This window comes from Rhinolophus sinicus, linkage group LG01, assembly GCF_036562045.2.
Source record: "Rhinolophus sinicus isolate RSC01 linkage group LG01, ASM3656204v1, whole genome shotgun sequence".
Classification (NCBI taxonomy): Eukaryota; Metazoa; Chordata; class Mammalia; order Chiroptera; family Rhinolophidae; genus Rhinolophus; species Rhinolophus sinicus.
In genome coordinates, this window is record NC_133751.1 from 145,781,763 (window position 1) to 145,799,186 (window position 17,424).

The following is a 17,424-nucleotide window of genomic DNA, read 5'->3' on the forward strand; positions in this document are numbered from 1 at the left end:
TTATATGTGGACTCTAAAAAACAAAACAAAACAGGAACAGACTTATAGATACAGAGAATAATCTAATGGTTGCCAGAGGGGAGATAGGTGAGTGGGTGGGTGGGTGAAAAAGGTGAAGGGTAATAAGAAGTACAAACTTTCAGTTATAAAATAAGTCATAGGAATGTAGTAATGTACAGCACAAGGAATACAGTCAATTATATCCTAATAATTTTGTACAGTGACAGACGGTTACTAGACATATTGTAGTGAACACATATTAAGATATATAAATGTTGAATCATTATGTTGTACACTTGGTACTAAAATAATATTGTATGTCAACTACTTTTTAATAAAAAAAAATTCATCATTTGGAATTAGAAAATTCTTTCCCCCATAGAGATGAAATCAAGTAAATTCATTACTCTCATTCTATCATCAAAGGTTTCGACAATGAGGACAGTGGATTACTTGGTTTAATGCCCTTTTTCCATACCTTATGTAACTTTCTTCTATTCCTAAAGACCTAACAGGTCGGGGGACACAGGAGGAGGCTGTGAGGAAAGTTGCAATTAAGTTTTTCTAGTTCTTATAAGCCACCTGAATAGCTTCAATTACTTTTTCATTTATATTTTTTACCAAAGAAATTAAATTACTTAACAGTGAGAATACATTCTTACAAATCCCATATAAATACAAACTGTTTATGCAAAAGATTAGCCATGATAAACAGCATCTCTTAAATACTAGATTTTTTTCTTAAACTTCATAGACCCAAATGAGTTTATTTTTAAAATGGAATAGTCTAATTATGTAAAAATAAGTTTCTAGTTGACACTATTGTCTAACTTAGCCACACCGCATAACTGCATTTGTAATGTGTATTAGTCAATGGATTAAAAACCGTTTCTGGCCAATCGTTAACAGCTCATATTGAGTATAAACCACTGCTTTCAAGACAACTTGGGACAGCTCATCTCAGAGGCCTTACCTACTTCTCTTGTAAGAACTCCAGGAAGCATTCAAACAAAAGTATTTTAATTCTTTTCAGTACTAAGATACCACATAAAATACAACTGGACATAGATCTGCAAGATAACTTTTACTTTTTCAAGGGCCACACGAACTTACAGGAAACTTGAGAAATGTGCCCTTCACCATCTCTAAATTTTACTGAAAAAGAATGCATGTAATAACCTGGTTTAATTCTGTAAAAAATCTAGGGACGATTTGGGATAATTGTTTGGGATAATTTACCCGGCTAGTTTGGAAAGGGTTATATGAACGTGAACAGTAATGCTAATTGGATTTTTCTACAAATGCAAAAGAAAAAAGCATGGCTGGATTTTTAAAATGAGAGATCTAGTGATACCCAACAATGAATTTCACTATACAAAGTCGAAGTTTTCCTTTATGTTTATATTTCCTATACTTTAATCTTATTAAATACACCCCCCCCATGTTTTAACAAAAGGAATTTTTTTAAAAAGGCCATTTAATTGATTATGCCTGGGACTTAGTCACACCTCTTTCTTCAGCTATTGGTCAACTGTTAATTGTTTGCATCAGACTCTGGTCATGCTTCTCCAGAATAACACAAACCTAGGATTAAACTCTAGCAGTGACATGAAACTCCCTCTGGTGAAGGAGAGCAATCACTTCAATCAATATAAAGTATGTTTCATACCTACTATGTGTGGAACACCGTGTTAAATACTGAGGATGATAAAAATGTAAGACATATTCTTGTTTTTCTAGGAACCCAAGATCTAGCGGAAGATGAGGACAGGCCCCTCTCATTGTTTTTCCCTTAGATAATGGAAATCTTGTTAAAAAATACCTCAAAAATATTTACTCCCCTCATTACTTACTTTATACCTTGAAAAGCAAAGATAGATTAGAAATTCTCACTATATTTTTACTTGTTGGTTCCTAAATTTACTCAATAACCACTTAGAGGCCTTAAACTGTTGTGTACCCAAGGTTATCTTGGCACTAAAAATACAAAAATAAAAAAGAGGTGATGTTGGTGATGAGAAGCAGAGTAACAGGAAAGAGAGAGAAGAAAAAATAAGGAAACTACACAGTCATTAGAGGTAAGGGCACGGAGAAGGGGTGAGGGACATGGTACTCAGCAGGTGTCAGAGAAGAAGACATCTGTGTGGTTGATTAAGTACCAGATATAAACTGGGTGCCATGGAAGCATAAGTAAACTTTCCAGAAGCTAGGGCCTGGGCAGACAAGAGTGTGTGAGAGAGAAAACACCAAGAAGAAGGGGCATTCCAGGCAGAGGAGGGATGGGGCAGATAGTGGGGCAGAGACAAAGAGTGACAAGAGCTTCACAGTTGGAGAGATGGAGGGAAGTTCTCTGTGGCTGAAATCAGGTGCACGTGGTGGTGGGGAGAGCAGGGGGTCAAAGCCAGACTATGAAATGATTTGTGTTGTTAAGGGAGGAAGGTCCTTATAACTGCTCCTCGTTTCTGCCGGAAAATGACAAATAATCTGGGTAGCCAGGCAAAAAAAGTGAACGAACTGTTAAGTCCTTTTAAGACAGAACCCAGTGAACAAGTTGGCAAATCCTGACCAAGTAAAGAGGACAGCACACCTTCGGGAAGAGTGAGTACAAATGCAAAGTACTTCCAGTGCCAAATGGGTGGTACAAACAACGAAGGATACAGGAATGCAGGAAGAGGAGCTCTTACATGTGGTCAAGGAAGGAGGAACCGAGCCAGGCCTTGCTTTTCCATGTAAGGCTGCTGCTGTGACTCAAAGGGCCCCAAGAAAGAGATCAGAGAAATTATTCATAACCTACTCCCTGTAATTTTTGGTATGTGTATCTGATTTATACAATCATTTTTTCCTGGGCATATGTCTAACTGAAAGCTTTTCTTCTCTGGGGCAAATATACCTTTACCAACCAATATCCCTACCGTTAATTTTCTGCATGGCTCGGAGTAAACTCCTTAACTGCCGTGACTCAGTTCCAACTCCTTTAAAGCACAAACCTGACATGCAGACATAAACAAGGCAGTCCTAGGAGATAGTACTGCAAACGGCATGACATGCCCGAGCGCTCTTTCTAAAATGCAAGTCTCCAGAACCACGCCTTCCTCATGCTCCTGTCCACCAAGACCTGAGACCAGAGCCCCCATCTGCTACCCCGCTGGCATAGACGAGGTCTCTCTGCATCAGTCCTCCCCTGTAGCATATGCCTCTGCCGCCAGGAGACCTTTAGGAGAAAACCCAGGAAAAAGCTCATCATGTCCCTCCTTTACGTGTTCCATCTACATGCTGCCCACGGAATGGCTGGTGCTCCTTGCCCAGTAACAACCATTCCCCATCTTCTTCCTTCACATACATGGGCATCAGCCACAGGAATTACTTACAGTTCCATTAATAGGACACCTTGACGACTTCCCACAGCTCTTCCTTTTGCCTGGGGTACCAACTGTCATCATTGTGTGATTTTGTTTCTCACTGCCACAGCACATCCTCCCAAACTTGTCCCACTGAGTAGCTCCTAGTTATCCGTCTCATTTATGACTCAGTTCACGCTGTCTTCTGAGAAGACTGTCCCACATACTGCCACAGTCCCGGGCCCCTGGACAAAGTCCAGTGTCCACCCTATACTGTCACTTCCCAGTATACCTCAACCACAGTGGTTTATACTGTTACCTTATAATAATTTCCACTAAAATGTGAGCACCTTTAAAGTGGATATTCTTTTATTTTTTGCACAACTGCTACCCAGATTGTAACATTCTACTTAGCATATTATAGACACTAAATACACATTAGCTGAGTAGATGTTGATTATATTTCCAAAGTCCTCTATCAAAACCCTTGAAGTTAGATGTGTTTGCAGAATTTTGAACTTTCTACATTTTACAAAGGTAGTAGGAGGCACACACCATCTTTTATGTGATACCCTAAGAGTCAGAGGAATACCCCACAACCAAACACATTTCTGCAATGAAATATATGAATAGTCACATTAAATGTAAGAAATAAAGGCTATATATAGATAGACTCACATCAATTCAGGTCAAGTTTAATTGCTAAATGAGTTCAGCACACGTGTTCTGCCAAACAAGTTATTAAAAGTTTTTCGGTTTCAAAGCTTTGGGGATTTCTCATTGGCAGATAAGGAATTGTGGGCCTCACTATACTTTGAATAATCTGACGGTGGGGGAAAGAGACATCAGCATCATGACGGGATGTCAGAATCATGCAGATCACAGCTTCCTTTCCTTCAGAAGAAGAAACTGAGGACACTGGAAAATGTATTTGTCCAAGTTCACAGCCAATTAATGGCAAAGCTACACTAGATCCCCATTCCATTTATATTCTAGAATTTTCCCCAACAAGCCAACAATGACATACTGAAATGTCTCTCTCTGTATTCATCTCGTGCCATAGTGTGCTCACTCCACGTTACACTGTCTCTCTTCACTGTCCTCCAAGTTTGAGTACTCACATTTGACATCCAGGCAACAGGCGAGGAGAACAGAGGCCGAGGTATCTACATCCATACAGAGAACTAGTGCTAACAGTTAACACTACAGAATTTCTGAAATTCTCCAGAGATTAGAACATTACAACTAAACATGTTTTAGACAGAATTAGTGAGAGTTTCGTGTTTGGTTTCTGAGAGGACTATAAGTTAATCTAGTGTTTCCTTCAGGGGTGGCATTTGAGAAAATTTGATGTGGTTCAGGGACAAAACTTTTTCATCTTATTAAATGCATGTTTATTTTTATAGTTACCTTCCATTTTATGCTGACACTGTTTTTCCCATTCGCAGTACTGATATTAATTTACTTTTAAAACAAAATTAAGTTTGAAAAAGTTAGCCAATTTAAAGGAAAAGACTAAGTAAATAATAGTACAGGTGTCATTTGGATATGGAAAAAATCATGAAGGTACTATGTATATGAATGAATCTTGGAAACATGGAGTTTACAGAAAAGCATACCTCCTGGTGAGCAAGATTCCAAAAGGTGTATCCAATACAACAGACGCTTGAAAAAACTGAGTGTTAGGGGCACAGATGCCCCCATGCACTCGAAAATCTGCATATAAACTTCTGAGTTCCCCAAAACTTAACTATTAATAGCCTACTGTTGACACATATTTTGTATGTTACATGTATCACACACTGTATTCTTACAAAACTAGAGAAAAGAAAATGTTAAACTCTTAAGGAAGAGGAAATACATTTACAGTATTTATTGAAAAAAAGAAACCAAAAACCCATGCAGAAGTAGACCCGTGTAGTTCTAATGCATGTTGTTCAAGGGTCAACTGTATTTGCGTTACTCCACTTACCATTAGCTTTGAAGAGGGCTTCAAAACATTTTTCATGCCATGGTCCACATAAAAAAATGATTAATAAATAAATCCATGAGGCTGCTCATGGTAGAGGTGACAAGATCCCAGGGGGTTCTAATACTCCTGGGCGTTGGTCTCACTGCCAGAGGATTAAGAGAATCAGAACCTCAGGCATTCCTGCAAATCAAAACAGCCCACTCACTGGGAAGCCTGTCCATACCCTGTGGCAGGTACTCCTTTCCGAAACAGGAACAGAGTTGGAAGGGCAGCTCTGTTCTCTGCGAGGTAAAGTACATGTGTGGCAGCTATAACCTCATCCCTCCATCCCCGCTGTAGTTCACGGACCTATGGAACCACACGTATCACTCAAACTCAAAACTGACTGCATTCTCAGAAATCTTTGTGAAAATCGTAAAAGTAATTTCTAATATTGGGTTTCTCATTGATGTAACATAGCCAAAGGAAATGGTTTACAGATTCCTGTGTAGTCAGGCCCTACTAAAAATATTTATGAATATTACAGTTAGTCGTCAGAAGAGAGGGCAAAAGGCCTAGGAGAGATGCACAGCCATGCTCTGAGTTCCCCAGGAGCAAGATGCCTTAGATTTTGCAAACTCCTAAACCTAGAGCAAGCGGCTCCACGGGAGTCCCAGACATTTGGTAGCTATGGAGGGGAATGTATCATTTGCTGAATGTTGGGGCTTTTATAAGGTTTAAGACACGGATACTTGTCTTGGTGAAGGAGGGCTGCTCTTAAAGAGTGTCAAGGAAAACAGACTACTAAGCCGTGAACAGCACCCAATAAAGTTTTGCGGCTTGAGGTTCTTTTATTATGAAGTCAGTTGGCTGCCTGCCATCCTCTGGTCTGGATCTCCAAAAGGACATGAAATTCCAGGAAATTGGTAAGGGGAAAAAATCCTTCCCAACCTACTCCACCTCCATATTCCTGCCTGCAGCTACTTGCTTAAAGGCTCAAACAAACAAACCAAAAAAAAACCCCAAAACCCTGAAAGAAATTACTTTAATGAATATGAAAAAATTTCCCCTAATATAATGATTCTTCCCTATGTTCCAACCTTCATGTACATCAGCGCAGTGAAATAACATTGTGAAACACAATGGATATTAAGTTACTGAAGAAGAGAGTTCTGGTTTCAGTAGACAAGTTTGTGTGTAGGAACAGAAGCACGTGCAGTTACCTGGCAAGCCAAGGATTAATTAGAAGATGGTTTTTTTCAAAGTGTGTGTGCCAAACATAAGCTTATTAACAAGTGTTTCTTAGTCCCCACCCCTTAAGAGATACAGCTAAACCAAGCTAGAATTTTCTGAGCTACAAATTCATTTTGACACATTTTAACATTGGATTCCATCACAAAATAATCAAAGCCAGTAACAGTGAAACAAGTTTGTCCACACAGCCCTCCTGTGGGCACAGGAGGGAAACAAATGCAGTATCAGAGTGAAGGACTGGCATAAGGAGAGGTGGGGGAAGGGAAACTGACATCTGCAAGCACACGAGTGGCCTCCACCACTCATTCCCAAAGGAACACCACCCACGGCTGTGTTATGGAGCACTTAAAATGCCAGGCACGCACTGGGTGCTTACATACTTACCTCATTTAGTCATCACAACTCGTGAAAGTGGATGCTATTATATCACTATTGTTTGGACGATGAAACTTACGTACTCGTTAAGTGATGGTGTCAGAGTATGATTTCAGAGCTTGGAATGTTAATGATTACTGTTCTCTGTCTGTGGCGGGCCCAGGAGAAGCTCTGTACAACTGCACAGAGGGCAGGTATCACATATGTGATAATATAGGTTACCTATGCAGTGCTTTGGCCCTAAGGGGAGCCAACAGCAAGGAAAGACAGGAACATACCACAACATGGGTGTGGCAACCAAACATGACACATGAACATATCTGTCCTATGTTCTACATGTGTTTGCCTGTACAATCTGGGTACACTGCCTTTTCAGAAATTCTCGTGTCTATTCTGATGGGAACCCTAGCACTGGATTTTTCATTGTTCCCCTAGCACTGGATTTTCTCTGGGTACTTTGAAGAATCACTGGGCTACTGATAATAGTGAAGTGTATCTGTCACTGAAATGACAAATTTCTATGACATTTAAATCACAATGAAACTTCTTTTGTGTTAATATATACAATAAACCAGGAGCCCCCTGAGGTAACAGGCTCATGCTGCTCATCTGATGCTATAGTCAAAGATGTGCTGGCAGACGGACAGTCAAGATTATTTAGCTCTTAAATCCATAAGCAGATATATTGGAGCAACCAACAGGGATCCAAACAAAGTCTAACACCGAAGGCTGAGGTTCCAGAGAAAGGACTTCTGAACTCAAGAGGGAACATGCTGTGGGATGCTTGGAAGGCGCTATTAAACATTTCTGATCAGACCACAGCTAAATGGCACAAACCTCCAGTTAGGATGTACCCATTCATCTACAGAATCCCCACATAAAGTTCTTTCCTCACACTGCACTGTTGAATTCAGGTAACCAGAAACAAATGTGTCTGCAGAACTATACAAGGAGGGAAAGAAGACTACCACCCGAGAAGTAACAAAAATCTAGAAAGGCTAAAGCCTAAGACTCTTTAAGGGGGAAATGGACCACCCTGAAGCCTGAAAGAGAAAAAGCAAATTTCACCTGCAGCATCGGGACACAAGTCATGGATATCCTGTTTGGACAGGCTCTGTTGGCATCCTGGGGGCAGTCTTTATTTCCTGGCCTGGGTGACACTGATTTAACATACTCTGTTTTAACAAGAGATCTCAGGAGTACAGTCCCTGATCCAGCAGCAGCAGCACCACCTGGGGCCCTGTTAGAAAGGAACATTCTTGGTCCAACCCCAGATCTACTGAATCAGAAACTCGGAGGGTGGGCCCAGCACTCTGTGTTTCTAGGTGGTTCTGGTGCACAGCCCAGTTTAAGAACCTTTGATCCCAACAAACTCTACCTTCAGTACATATAAAAAATTCACAGAAGAAAGGTGACAAAACCATTTTCCTTTCTAGCAATTCCAAATTGAGTGACAAATTAATCACAACAAGGAAATTCCAAAAGATGCTACTGAGACATTTTCAAATGTGAAAATAGATATAACTCTCATTTCCTGTACAGAAACAGCATGTGGTTTATTATTAGTAGCAAATAAATGTAAAATTCCAATAAAAAGTACAAAATGCAACAAATTGTTATACTCATAGTCCCCCTGAGGATCATGTTGCTCCAGGAGCACTACTGGGTTATCAATTTTTATAATGGACTCAGGAACTCAAAGGATGCATAATTATAATGACCTCCCTAAGATATTCATATATTTAAATGAGGTTCATTTTGTATGCAATAATTTCAAAAAAAAAAAATATATATATATATATTTATTTATTTATTTATTTATTATTTTTTATTTTTTTTAAATGATAGTTCCTGAAGTTTGTAAGAAATAGGTACATGACACCCTGGAGAGAGTGGGATATTGTAAATTAGTACAACTCTCATGGAAAGCGATTTGGCAATATGTGTCAAGCCATAAAAACATCCATAGTCTTTGACCCATTAAGTCTAGTATTTTTTTTCAGATTAAGAATTAATTCCCCAAATGAAAATGTTATATGAACAAAGATGTCTACTATAGGCCCCAAATGGAAAAGACAGAATGTCTAACAATATGGAAATCAGTAAGTTAGTAAAATTATCATGTGATCATTTAAAATAAAAACAGACTATTTCACAACATTAAAAAACACACAAATGAGGGGCAGCTGGATGGCTCAGTTGGTTAGAGCGCGAGCTCTCAACAACAAGGTTGCTGGTTCAATTCCCACATGGGATGGTGGACTGTGTCCCCTGTAACTAAAGATTGAAAATGGCAACTGGACTTGGAGCTGAGCTGTGCCCTCCACAACTAGATTGAAGGACAATGACTTGGAGCTGATGGGCCCTGGAGAAACACACTATTCCCCAGTAAAATTTATAAAAAATAAAAAAAATTTAAATTAATTAAAAAGAACACAAATGAAAAAGATGATACAGAATTATATCTATACTATGCTTACAACTGAGTCAAAAATATAAAGAAGTGGAAAAAAATGAATATTGGAATGTAAGGGCAAAATGTTTCTTACTTTTCTTTCTATTAATTTCTGTTTTGGGGTAGTAATAACTAAGATGTTAATACTAATAAAATAGGCTTGCCAGCAGCCTGGAACATGTTCAAGTTTAAGTTTAGAAAAACATTTCTCTGTGCATGTACATGTGTGGTGTGCATGTAAGCACGTGAACATTTATATGAGAAGAGGAACTAGAGAAAGAGCAGAGAAAATACCAAATTAATCACTAAGGGACAGTAGCTGATTTCAAATAAGACATGACATACCCTTATCTCCCTCTAAAAATCACACCATACCACAGGCATAAGTTCAACCCACAAAATTTTAGGAACTGAGAATAATCTAAATGATGACACAAAGAGGAGATCAATAAATCAAAGAACATTTTCTTCTACCCTGAATAATTCTTTTTTTCAAAAATCACGTTAAACAGGGGATAGATCAAGCAAACTACCATTTGTTGAGCTAAAGTTTAAACTGATGACTCTCATTTCACACTGAACTATTAATCACAGCTGATCTTTAAAAGCCATTTGGTTTTTATGCCTGTGACACGAGGAACTAGTTTGCAACATGAGTTCTTACACGGCCCAAACCCCAAGTTTCTGCCACGCTCTCCTTTCATCCTGTAGCCTGGATTGGAACCGCTCCAGCACTCCCACAGCGGGATCCTGGCCTTGGAATATTAGCTTTCTCTTAGTCAGGGGCAAGTTCCCCATCACATAGTTTATTATGATACCAATTCTTCTCTAAATTGTCCGTTAAGATAAACTCATTAGGATTAGATTTTTCAGTTCCAAGGTGCTCGAGAATTATTGGGGAGGGCGATGGAGAAATGAAGCCAAAGTGCAATTTCAGGCAAAGGTCAGAATTTTACAAATCAGCAAAACAATCCTTCTGTTGCAAACAATTCTCAAGGCGCATGAGTGGTACAAAATGCATGTCAGTAGCTCCCAACGATTGAGAAAGAATTACCAAGAAAACGTTCAGGACTCCATCAAAAAAAAAAAACAGTTTGAAACAACTGTCAGGTTATAATGTATGTATGTTTACGTTTAATCTGAAACATTGGCTTTGATACCCTTAGAGAGTTTTGTCAAAAGCAGACACACTCGGCTGTTGGGGGGGGTAAAAATAGCTACCATGAAGGCATGCCAATTTTAATTATTGCAGACAAAAATGACAGTTGACCTTTGAACAACATGGGTTTTAACTGTGTGAGTCCACTTATACACAGATTTTTTTTCAATAAATATAAAGTTGGTCCTCCGTATCCCTGGGTTTCACATCCATGGATTTAACCAACCGCAGATGGAAAACAGTATTTTTGATCCATGGGTGTGGAGAGCTGTGCACAGATCTGTGCCATTTTATGTAAGGGACCCAAGCATCTGTGGATTTGGTATCCAAGAAGGGTCCTGGAACCCCACGGATACTGAAGGACTATAATTAAGTTTTTGAGGAGTCAAAAGTTAGATTTGGATTTTTGACTGCATGGGAGTTGGTGCTCTGACCCACCACATTGTTCAAGGGTCAACTGTATATTAAATTACCCACAATTCCACTTCCCTCACGGAAACTTCTATTCTCTAGCTGAGTTATTCATGAAGATTATGAGTGTCCCAAGAATCTTAATTCTCACAAGAAAATAATCAGTGGCAGGTGGGATGACGCACAGATGTTACAGATTTCATGCGTTATTTCTTTCATACTTCAACTCCAGGATTCCAATGGGTCACAGAAAGGTGAAGTTATCTTTTGAAAATGTGTATTACTATAAATATACAGCAATGTCTTTTTTTCTTGGAACAATTTCAGACATATTCTCTGTGAAATAAGATTTTCAGTTGTGAATGTATTTCCAGTTGTGAAGAGGGTGATTTAGTCAATTCAGAGATTCTGCTATACGAATCGCTTTGTGGGTAGATGGGGCATGTTCAATTTGAAAGCGTATACTTAGTGCTTTAGGTATACAATGCACTAAAAGTAAAGTTCAACAATATATTTGTAGCTGATTTGGGTACATGAAAGATAAGAGTAAAAGACAAGAGTTAAGAGTTTATTACAGGTGACTCCAGTAAAAATGATTGACATATGCTTCCCTAACTGCTCAGGTAATACCATTTCACAAAACTTACTTTTGAGAGTATCAGCATGAGCCACCTACTCAGGGCTTCCTGAATTTAAACTTCACTTATTCAGAAGGTACCGCCTACTTCGTATAAAGATGAATTCTGCATGTACAACTTGAGCCTTTCTCAATAATCCAATCTTAAGAAGTAAAAAGATCTAAAATAGCAGACTTCAGCCTTAGATTTACTTGAGCATTCTCCTCACATTAAAATCTCACTTGTGAGAAGAGCCAAGTAGGAGGGAGGGTGGGAAGAAAGGCAGAATAGGAAGATGGAGGAAGGTAAGAGGAAATGAAATATGGACCAATCAAAAGAAAAACCCAAGGAATAACTAGTCTCTTCCAGAAATAGTCTTTTTCAACCACCTTTTCCTCTTGTGTAGTTAAAATATAATGCCATTGCATTCCACCTACCAGCCATATCAAGTATAAATGCCGACATCTTGACAAGTAGGATTCAAGGAACAATGTGGACTTAAATATTCCTTTTGCCCTTCTAAGGGTAGCAGAAGCAACAGGATTTAGACAAAGAAGATCTTGTATTCAATCAGATACCTACCATTGCTCACCATCCGCCTGGCCACTTCCCACAAGACAAGTCCAAAAGCCCAAATATCGACTCTCTTGTACGAATCAAAACAATCCACCTGGATGGTTTCATCTAGAACTTCGGGGGCCATGTAGCGTTTGGTGCCCACACGAGGGTTGTTCCCCACGTCAAGCTGATTGGTGCTCTGGGAATGCATGACAGCCAGGCCTAAAAGGAAAACAACAGTGTCAACCAGCTCACTTCCTTTTTCACAGAGAACTGCTGCAGAATTTTAAACCAACCCCAGCCAAAAACGCCCTCTTGTGGTACCCATGGTCACTGCTGCTTTACATCCAGAGTAATCTCTGGAATGCCGGGTGGGATTGGTATCTGTGACAGCAAGAAAAAGGACTATTGCCAGAAACATTCTGAAGCTATTGGGTTTACATATGAATGACTGAGACAAAAGGTTCTAGGTAAATGATAAACTAATGTACCAAACAAAGATGGGGCTGGTGTTTGAAGTCCACAGGAAAACAGTCTCACATGTAACATGGGAGCCTCAGAGTGGCTTAACAAGAAGCAAATTATGCTCTCAAGCTCCACCATAGCTCCCACTAGTCTGCAAACACACATTTCAAAGTGTGAGACAGAATTTGAGTAATTTACCTAAAGGGCCGACTACTACAGGCACTGCTTCATCCCTGAAGAGCTACTTACCTGAACAATAACGGTGACAAAACCCACAGGCCTTTCTCTATAGTCACGTGCACAGGGGACATTAAACTGGACCTCCATTCAAAGCACAACTTTCATGTTAAATGGTTTTGAAGCACTCTTTCTAAAACCATGACTTATTTCCAAATTCCTCAGACCATGGGAATGGTACATGTAAAGTTTATTTGATATGTGTATAGTTTATTTGCAAATGGAATTACTTTTTGATGCATACGCAGAGCAAGGGAGAATGATTCTTGTTAACACTCAAAACAATGAAAAATGTGAAAGTGGAGCAAGCAGCCCCTGAAACCTTTGCAACCCAATGATCCTTTGGAGATCCCTCGAGCCATCTATGGAGAATGCTTCTCTTCCCCTCCATTGCTTTGAATGTGTGGGATAACCACATCATATAATGCCAGGGAGATAGCACATGTTACCTCAGCCTGAATAATTAGCAAAGCTATCTGCAACTGCATTCGACAAAATCAGACTGGTTCCTCTTTCCCTTATTTTTTATCATCAACCCCAAGAGTCTATGGCCACTGTGAACATTTTTCAAATCATATGTTCCTCTCCACCATTTTCAGAACCAAAGAGTCAAAATAACATAAAAAAGATGCAGTGTAATTAGAACATGGAGATACTACGTAGCTGTGGTGGTTTAAAAATATGTCTGTATGTTTTTTGAAACTTCTCCCTTCAAGAGGCGAAGCTCAATTCCCCATGCCTTGAGTGTAGACTGGACTATCAAACAAAATATTGACGAACCAGACCACACACCTAAGTTGTTCCAAGATTGCTGACGTGCAGAGGACTGTGTGAGATAATTTGTGTTATTTTAAGCTGTTAACTTTTAGAGGTAATTTGTTACCCAGTAATAGATAATAGCTACACTAATAAAGAGACAAAACAACCAAATGCAATGTTTGAACCTTGGCTAAGTTGTTTGAAAAAACTGGAAAAATCTGAAAAATAAATATTAAGTGATATTAAAAGAATAATTGATAACTTTTAGGTGTGATAAACTGTGATTATGCAGGAGACACATTTTAAAGTATTTTTGGGGATGCATGCTGAAGTATTTAGGAGTAGTGTTATGAGGTTTGCATCTTATTTTCAAATGAATTAGCAAATATATATACACAGCCACATACAAAGGAAGTATGGCAAAATTTTAAGAATTGTTGAATGTGGGAGTTGTAGATATGAATGATCATTACACTGTCCTTTCAACCTTTCTGTATGTTTGAATTTCTTTATAATGAAAAGTTGGAAAAATAAATAGAATACTGGTATTTTTGGAATATTAATACAATACGATTTCTAACAAATGATCCTTAATTTCTGGGTATAAAGTGAAAAACTACATACAAAGCGTGGTCTTACAGGAGCTGTCTCCTGTACTATAAATATACTCTCCTGAATAATGACCCATTAACACAGATTTTTGTATGAATCCATGTATCCAAAAGAAATATAGTTGAAGAATTAATTATCTGGACTTACTGCAAAACTCCTTCCATTCCCTCCCCACCAAGTCCCACAAAACAAAGCCAATGGGTCCATCTTCCCTAGACCACTGAATGATAACAGCAGATGCTATTTGAATGCTTAGTATTTGCTAAGCATTTATAATAATTTCTAAATCTTATCAGAATCCTGTGAGGGAGGCATAATTGATTTTTAGTAACACAAACAATAAATAAGGACACTATTATGAGTTTCAAACAATAAAGAAGTACAGTGTCATACACTGAGGTCCCCCTTGCTAAGCCTCCCACATCTGTATGGAATGTAAGCAGATCTGCTCTTAGGGCAGGCAAAAGACCTGCACAGAAATACTGGGTAAATAACTAGAAACCCAAATGACCCTCGCTCCAAACGCTACGTCACAGCCATAAAAGTCTTCTGCAATACAACTAACTGCCCGCAAAAAACTTGAGGGCTATGCCCTTTCAATACTACCCTCACATTTTTCTTCTAGTTGGAAGAAATCATTGTAAAATGATTTCATAGGGTGAAAGAAAAGGCTTCAGAGGGATTCAAAAGAAATGAATTTTCCTGACATGTCAAAATCTTTGTGTTTAAAAACAAACAAAAATAAAATTCAACATTTATATAACTAGAGCTAATATTGTTTACACCTTTATCAGTCTAATAACTACAATGATATGAATATAATATAAACCATTTTTTAATCAAGTAAGGACTTTCAATAATCCACTGAAAGAAATAACTAATATTACAATATTCAGTTCTCATCAGCATAATTATTCAGCCAATATTCAAGGGGTCTAGAATAATTATGGTTTTATATCCAATGTCACTATAAATAAAAATAATCTTACTTATTTACAAGGCAATTAAAGCTACACTGAGCATTACTCTAAAACCATAACAATGAGGTATCCTAGCAGGGCAAATGTAAATTGATTTGGAATTTTTTCCTCTTTCCTGATTGATAATTTTGCTTTGATAACAGAAGAACAACTTTAGAAAGTACTTTAAGACAAACTTATTCCATATGCTATATATGTGCACCAACTTTGTGTAAAGGGTTGTGAAATTAGAATGCAACAGTATGGTCACCTCTGAGGGTGGGCTGAGGCAGGGACTGACTGAATGAGCATGAGGTGATGGTCTAGGATAAGGGTAAGGTTTGTATCTCAATAAGGATTGTCAAAACTCTGAAAATGTATACTTAAGACTTGTGCGTTTCACATGAAATTTAAATTTTACCTATAAAGAAAACAGACAAATAATAAACTCTAGTGAATGATACAGTGGTGTGCATGCTGAAGTCTTTGGAGGGAAGAGATCTTTTGTCTGCAATTTGCTTTGAAATGTATCAAAGATTAAAATGTGATAACGTGTAAAAACAATAAAATGTTAATGGGAGACTCTAGGTGGTGGGGATACAGTTGTTTACTACGATATTCTTTCAATTTGTCTGCATGCTTGAAATTTTTCCCAACAAAACATTGGGAGGAGACGATGCAATCTGGTCACACATTGGAATACACCAAAATAAAAACGATAATTAAAAAATATTTGTAAAAATTTACCCAAATCTGCTATGCAACATTGTCCATTCTTCTTAACCAGGATGTTTTTGCTCTTTAAATCTCTATGAGCAATGGCTGGTTTCCCTTGGGTCCCAAATATCTCTATGTGCAAATGTGCAAGACCACTAGCTATGGATAGCACAATTCGCAGGCAGCTGACTGTATCCAGAGTCGTAAGCTGAAGATAGTCGTACAACGATCCCATTTCATGATAATGTGTGATTAACCACAGCTGGGTACTGGAGTGTCTTGATGTCATGTCTGAAGCAATGAAACCTGAAGAGAGCAATACCAAGATTACCAACATGTGAGAATTCCACATTATTACTTTCAGTATCCAGGAATAGTGACCCATACAGTAGACATCATCTATAACAAAAATAATTAACCAACTGCCACGAAAGGAGGTTTACAGAAGCATCAACAGAGAAAGACTTGGTTATTCCTTAAAAGGGTACTGTTAACTAACAGAAAAATGTCGTATGACCATAGTAAAATAATCCTTTTAAAAACTATTTTACAGTGCATTACGATTCAGGAAAAATGTCTTTGTGCTTACCCATAGCGATAGTGCCAAATGCTTCATCACGCTGATATTGCAAGCACACACAGATCATTCCTCAACTACCCCAAAAGAACAAACCCCTGGAACTCAGGCATCTGTGTCCTAGTCCTGACTCTGCCTGTGATTTGCTGTGTAATACTGGGAATTCATTTAGGCTCTCTGAATTCTCTGCTCAGTTGTAAAATAAAGAGGTGAGTTTTACGTTAAATGATGTCCAGATTCATCAAACAAGAAAAAAGAACCAAATACAACAAGCATGTATGACGCTCTTTGTCAGCCACACAAGAAAACCAAGATAATCGTGTTTGTTCACTAGAAATGAAGACAGATATAAAAAGGAAAAAAAATTACAATATAATGTGAAACATACAGTAATATATATCTGCAAAGGGCAACATGAGTCCAGAGTAAAGAATCATAATAATTACAGCGGTTACAATAGGCTTCCATTAGAAAAGTGACAACTGGTCTTGAAGAGAAGTGAAATGTTAACAGATGTAGATGAAGAGGTAGGAAGAAATTTTTCTAGATACCCTGTGGAGACTTTTGAGCATTCTGAAGGAACTCTAGAAGAGGCACCTCCTAATCTATGAAATAAATTGTGGTATACGTGCTTGCCATTTCTGCTACAGAACTGCTTTACTAGAATTATTCTTTTAGATATGGTATATATTATGTACTACTATAATATGTAATACATCTTATAATATATGTATATTATTATAACATATACTATGTAGCATATAGTATATATTATATATATCATATGTATAAACCTTATGGGCAGTGAAGTTTGGGACATATATATAGAAGATAAAAATTTTAAAAAGACATATGGAGGAAGAATTAAATGGCTTGCAAAAGTACAAAGTAAAAGAAAAATACATAAAATGCCTTATACTCACATAGCACTTTCTATAAAACTTATGTCACTTTCATATATTTTCTCATGCAGTTTTCCT

At 38.1% G+C, this 17,424-nt stretch overlaps 1 protein-coding gene across 3 annotated transcripts in view; it reads right to left on the reverse strand.

The window, feature by feature from the left end:
* Positions 1-17,424, reverse strand: part of ACVR1 (activin A receptor type 1) — a 128,075-nt gene that overhangs the window by 7,603 nt on the left and 103,048 nt on the right. For all 3 annotated transcript variants that reach the window (XM_074336651.1, XM_074336653.1, XM_074336663.1), the window contains 2 exons: positions 15,898-16,173; positions 12,143-12,340 (listed from right to left, as the gene is read on the reverse strand). In XM_074336651.1, coding sequence (XP_074192752.1) covers positions 12,143-12,340; positions 15,898-16,173 — 474 coding nt within the window. The remainder of the gene's footprint in view (positions 1-12,142; positions 12,341-15,897; positions 16,174-17,424) is intronic.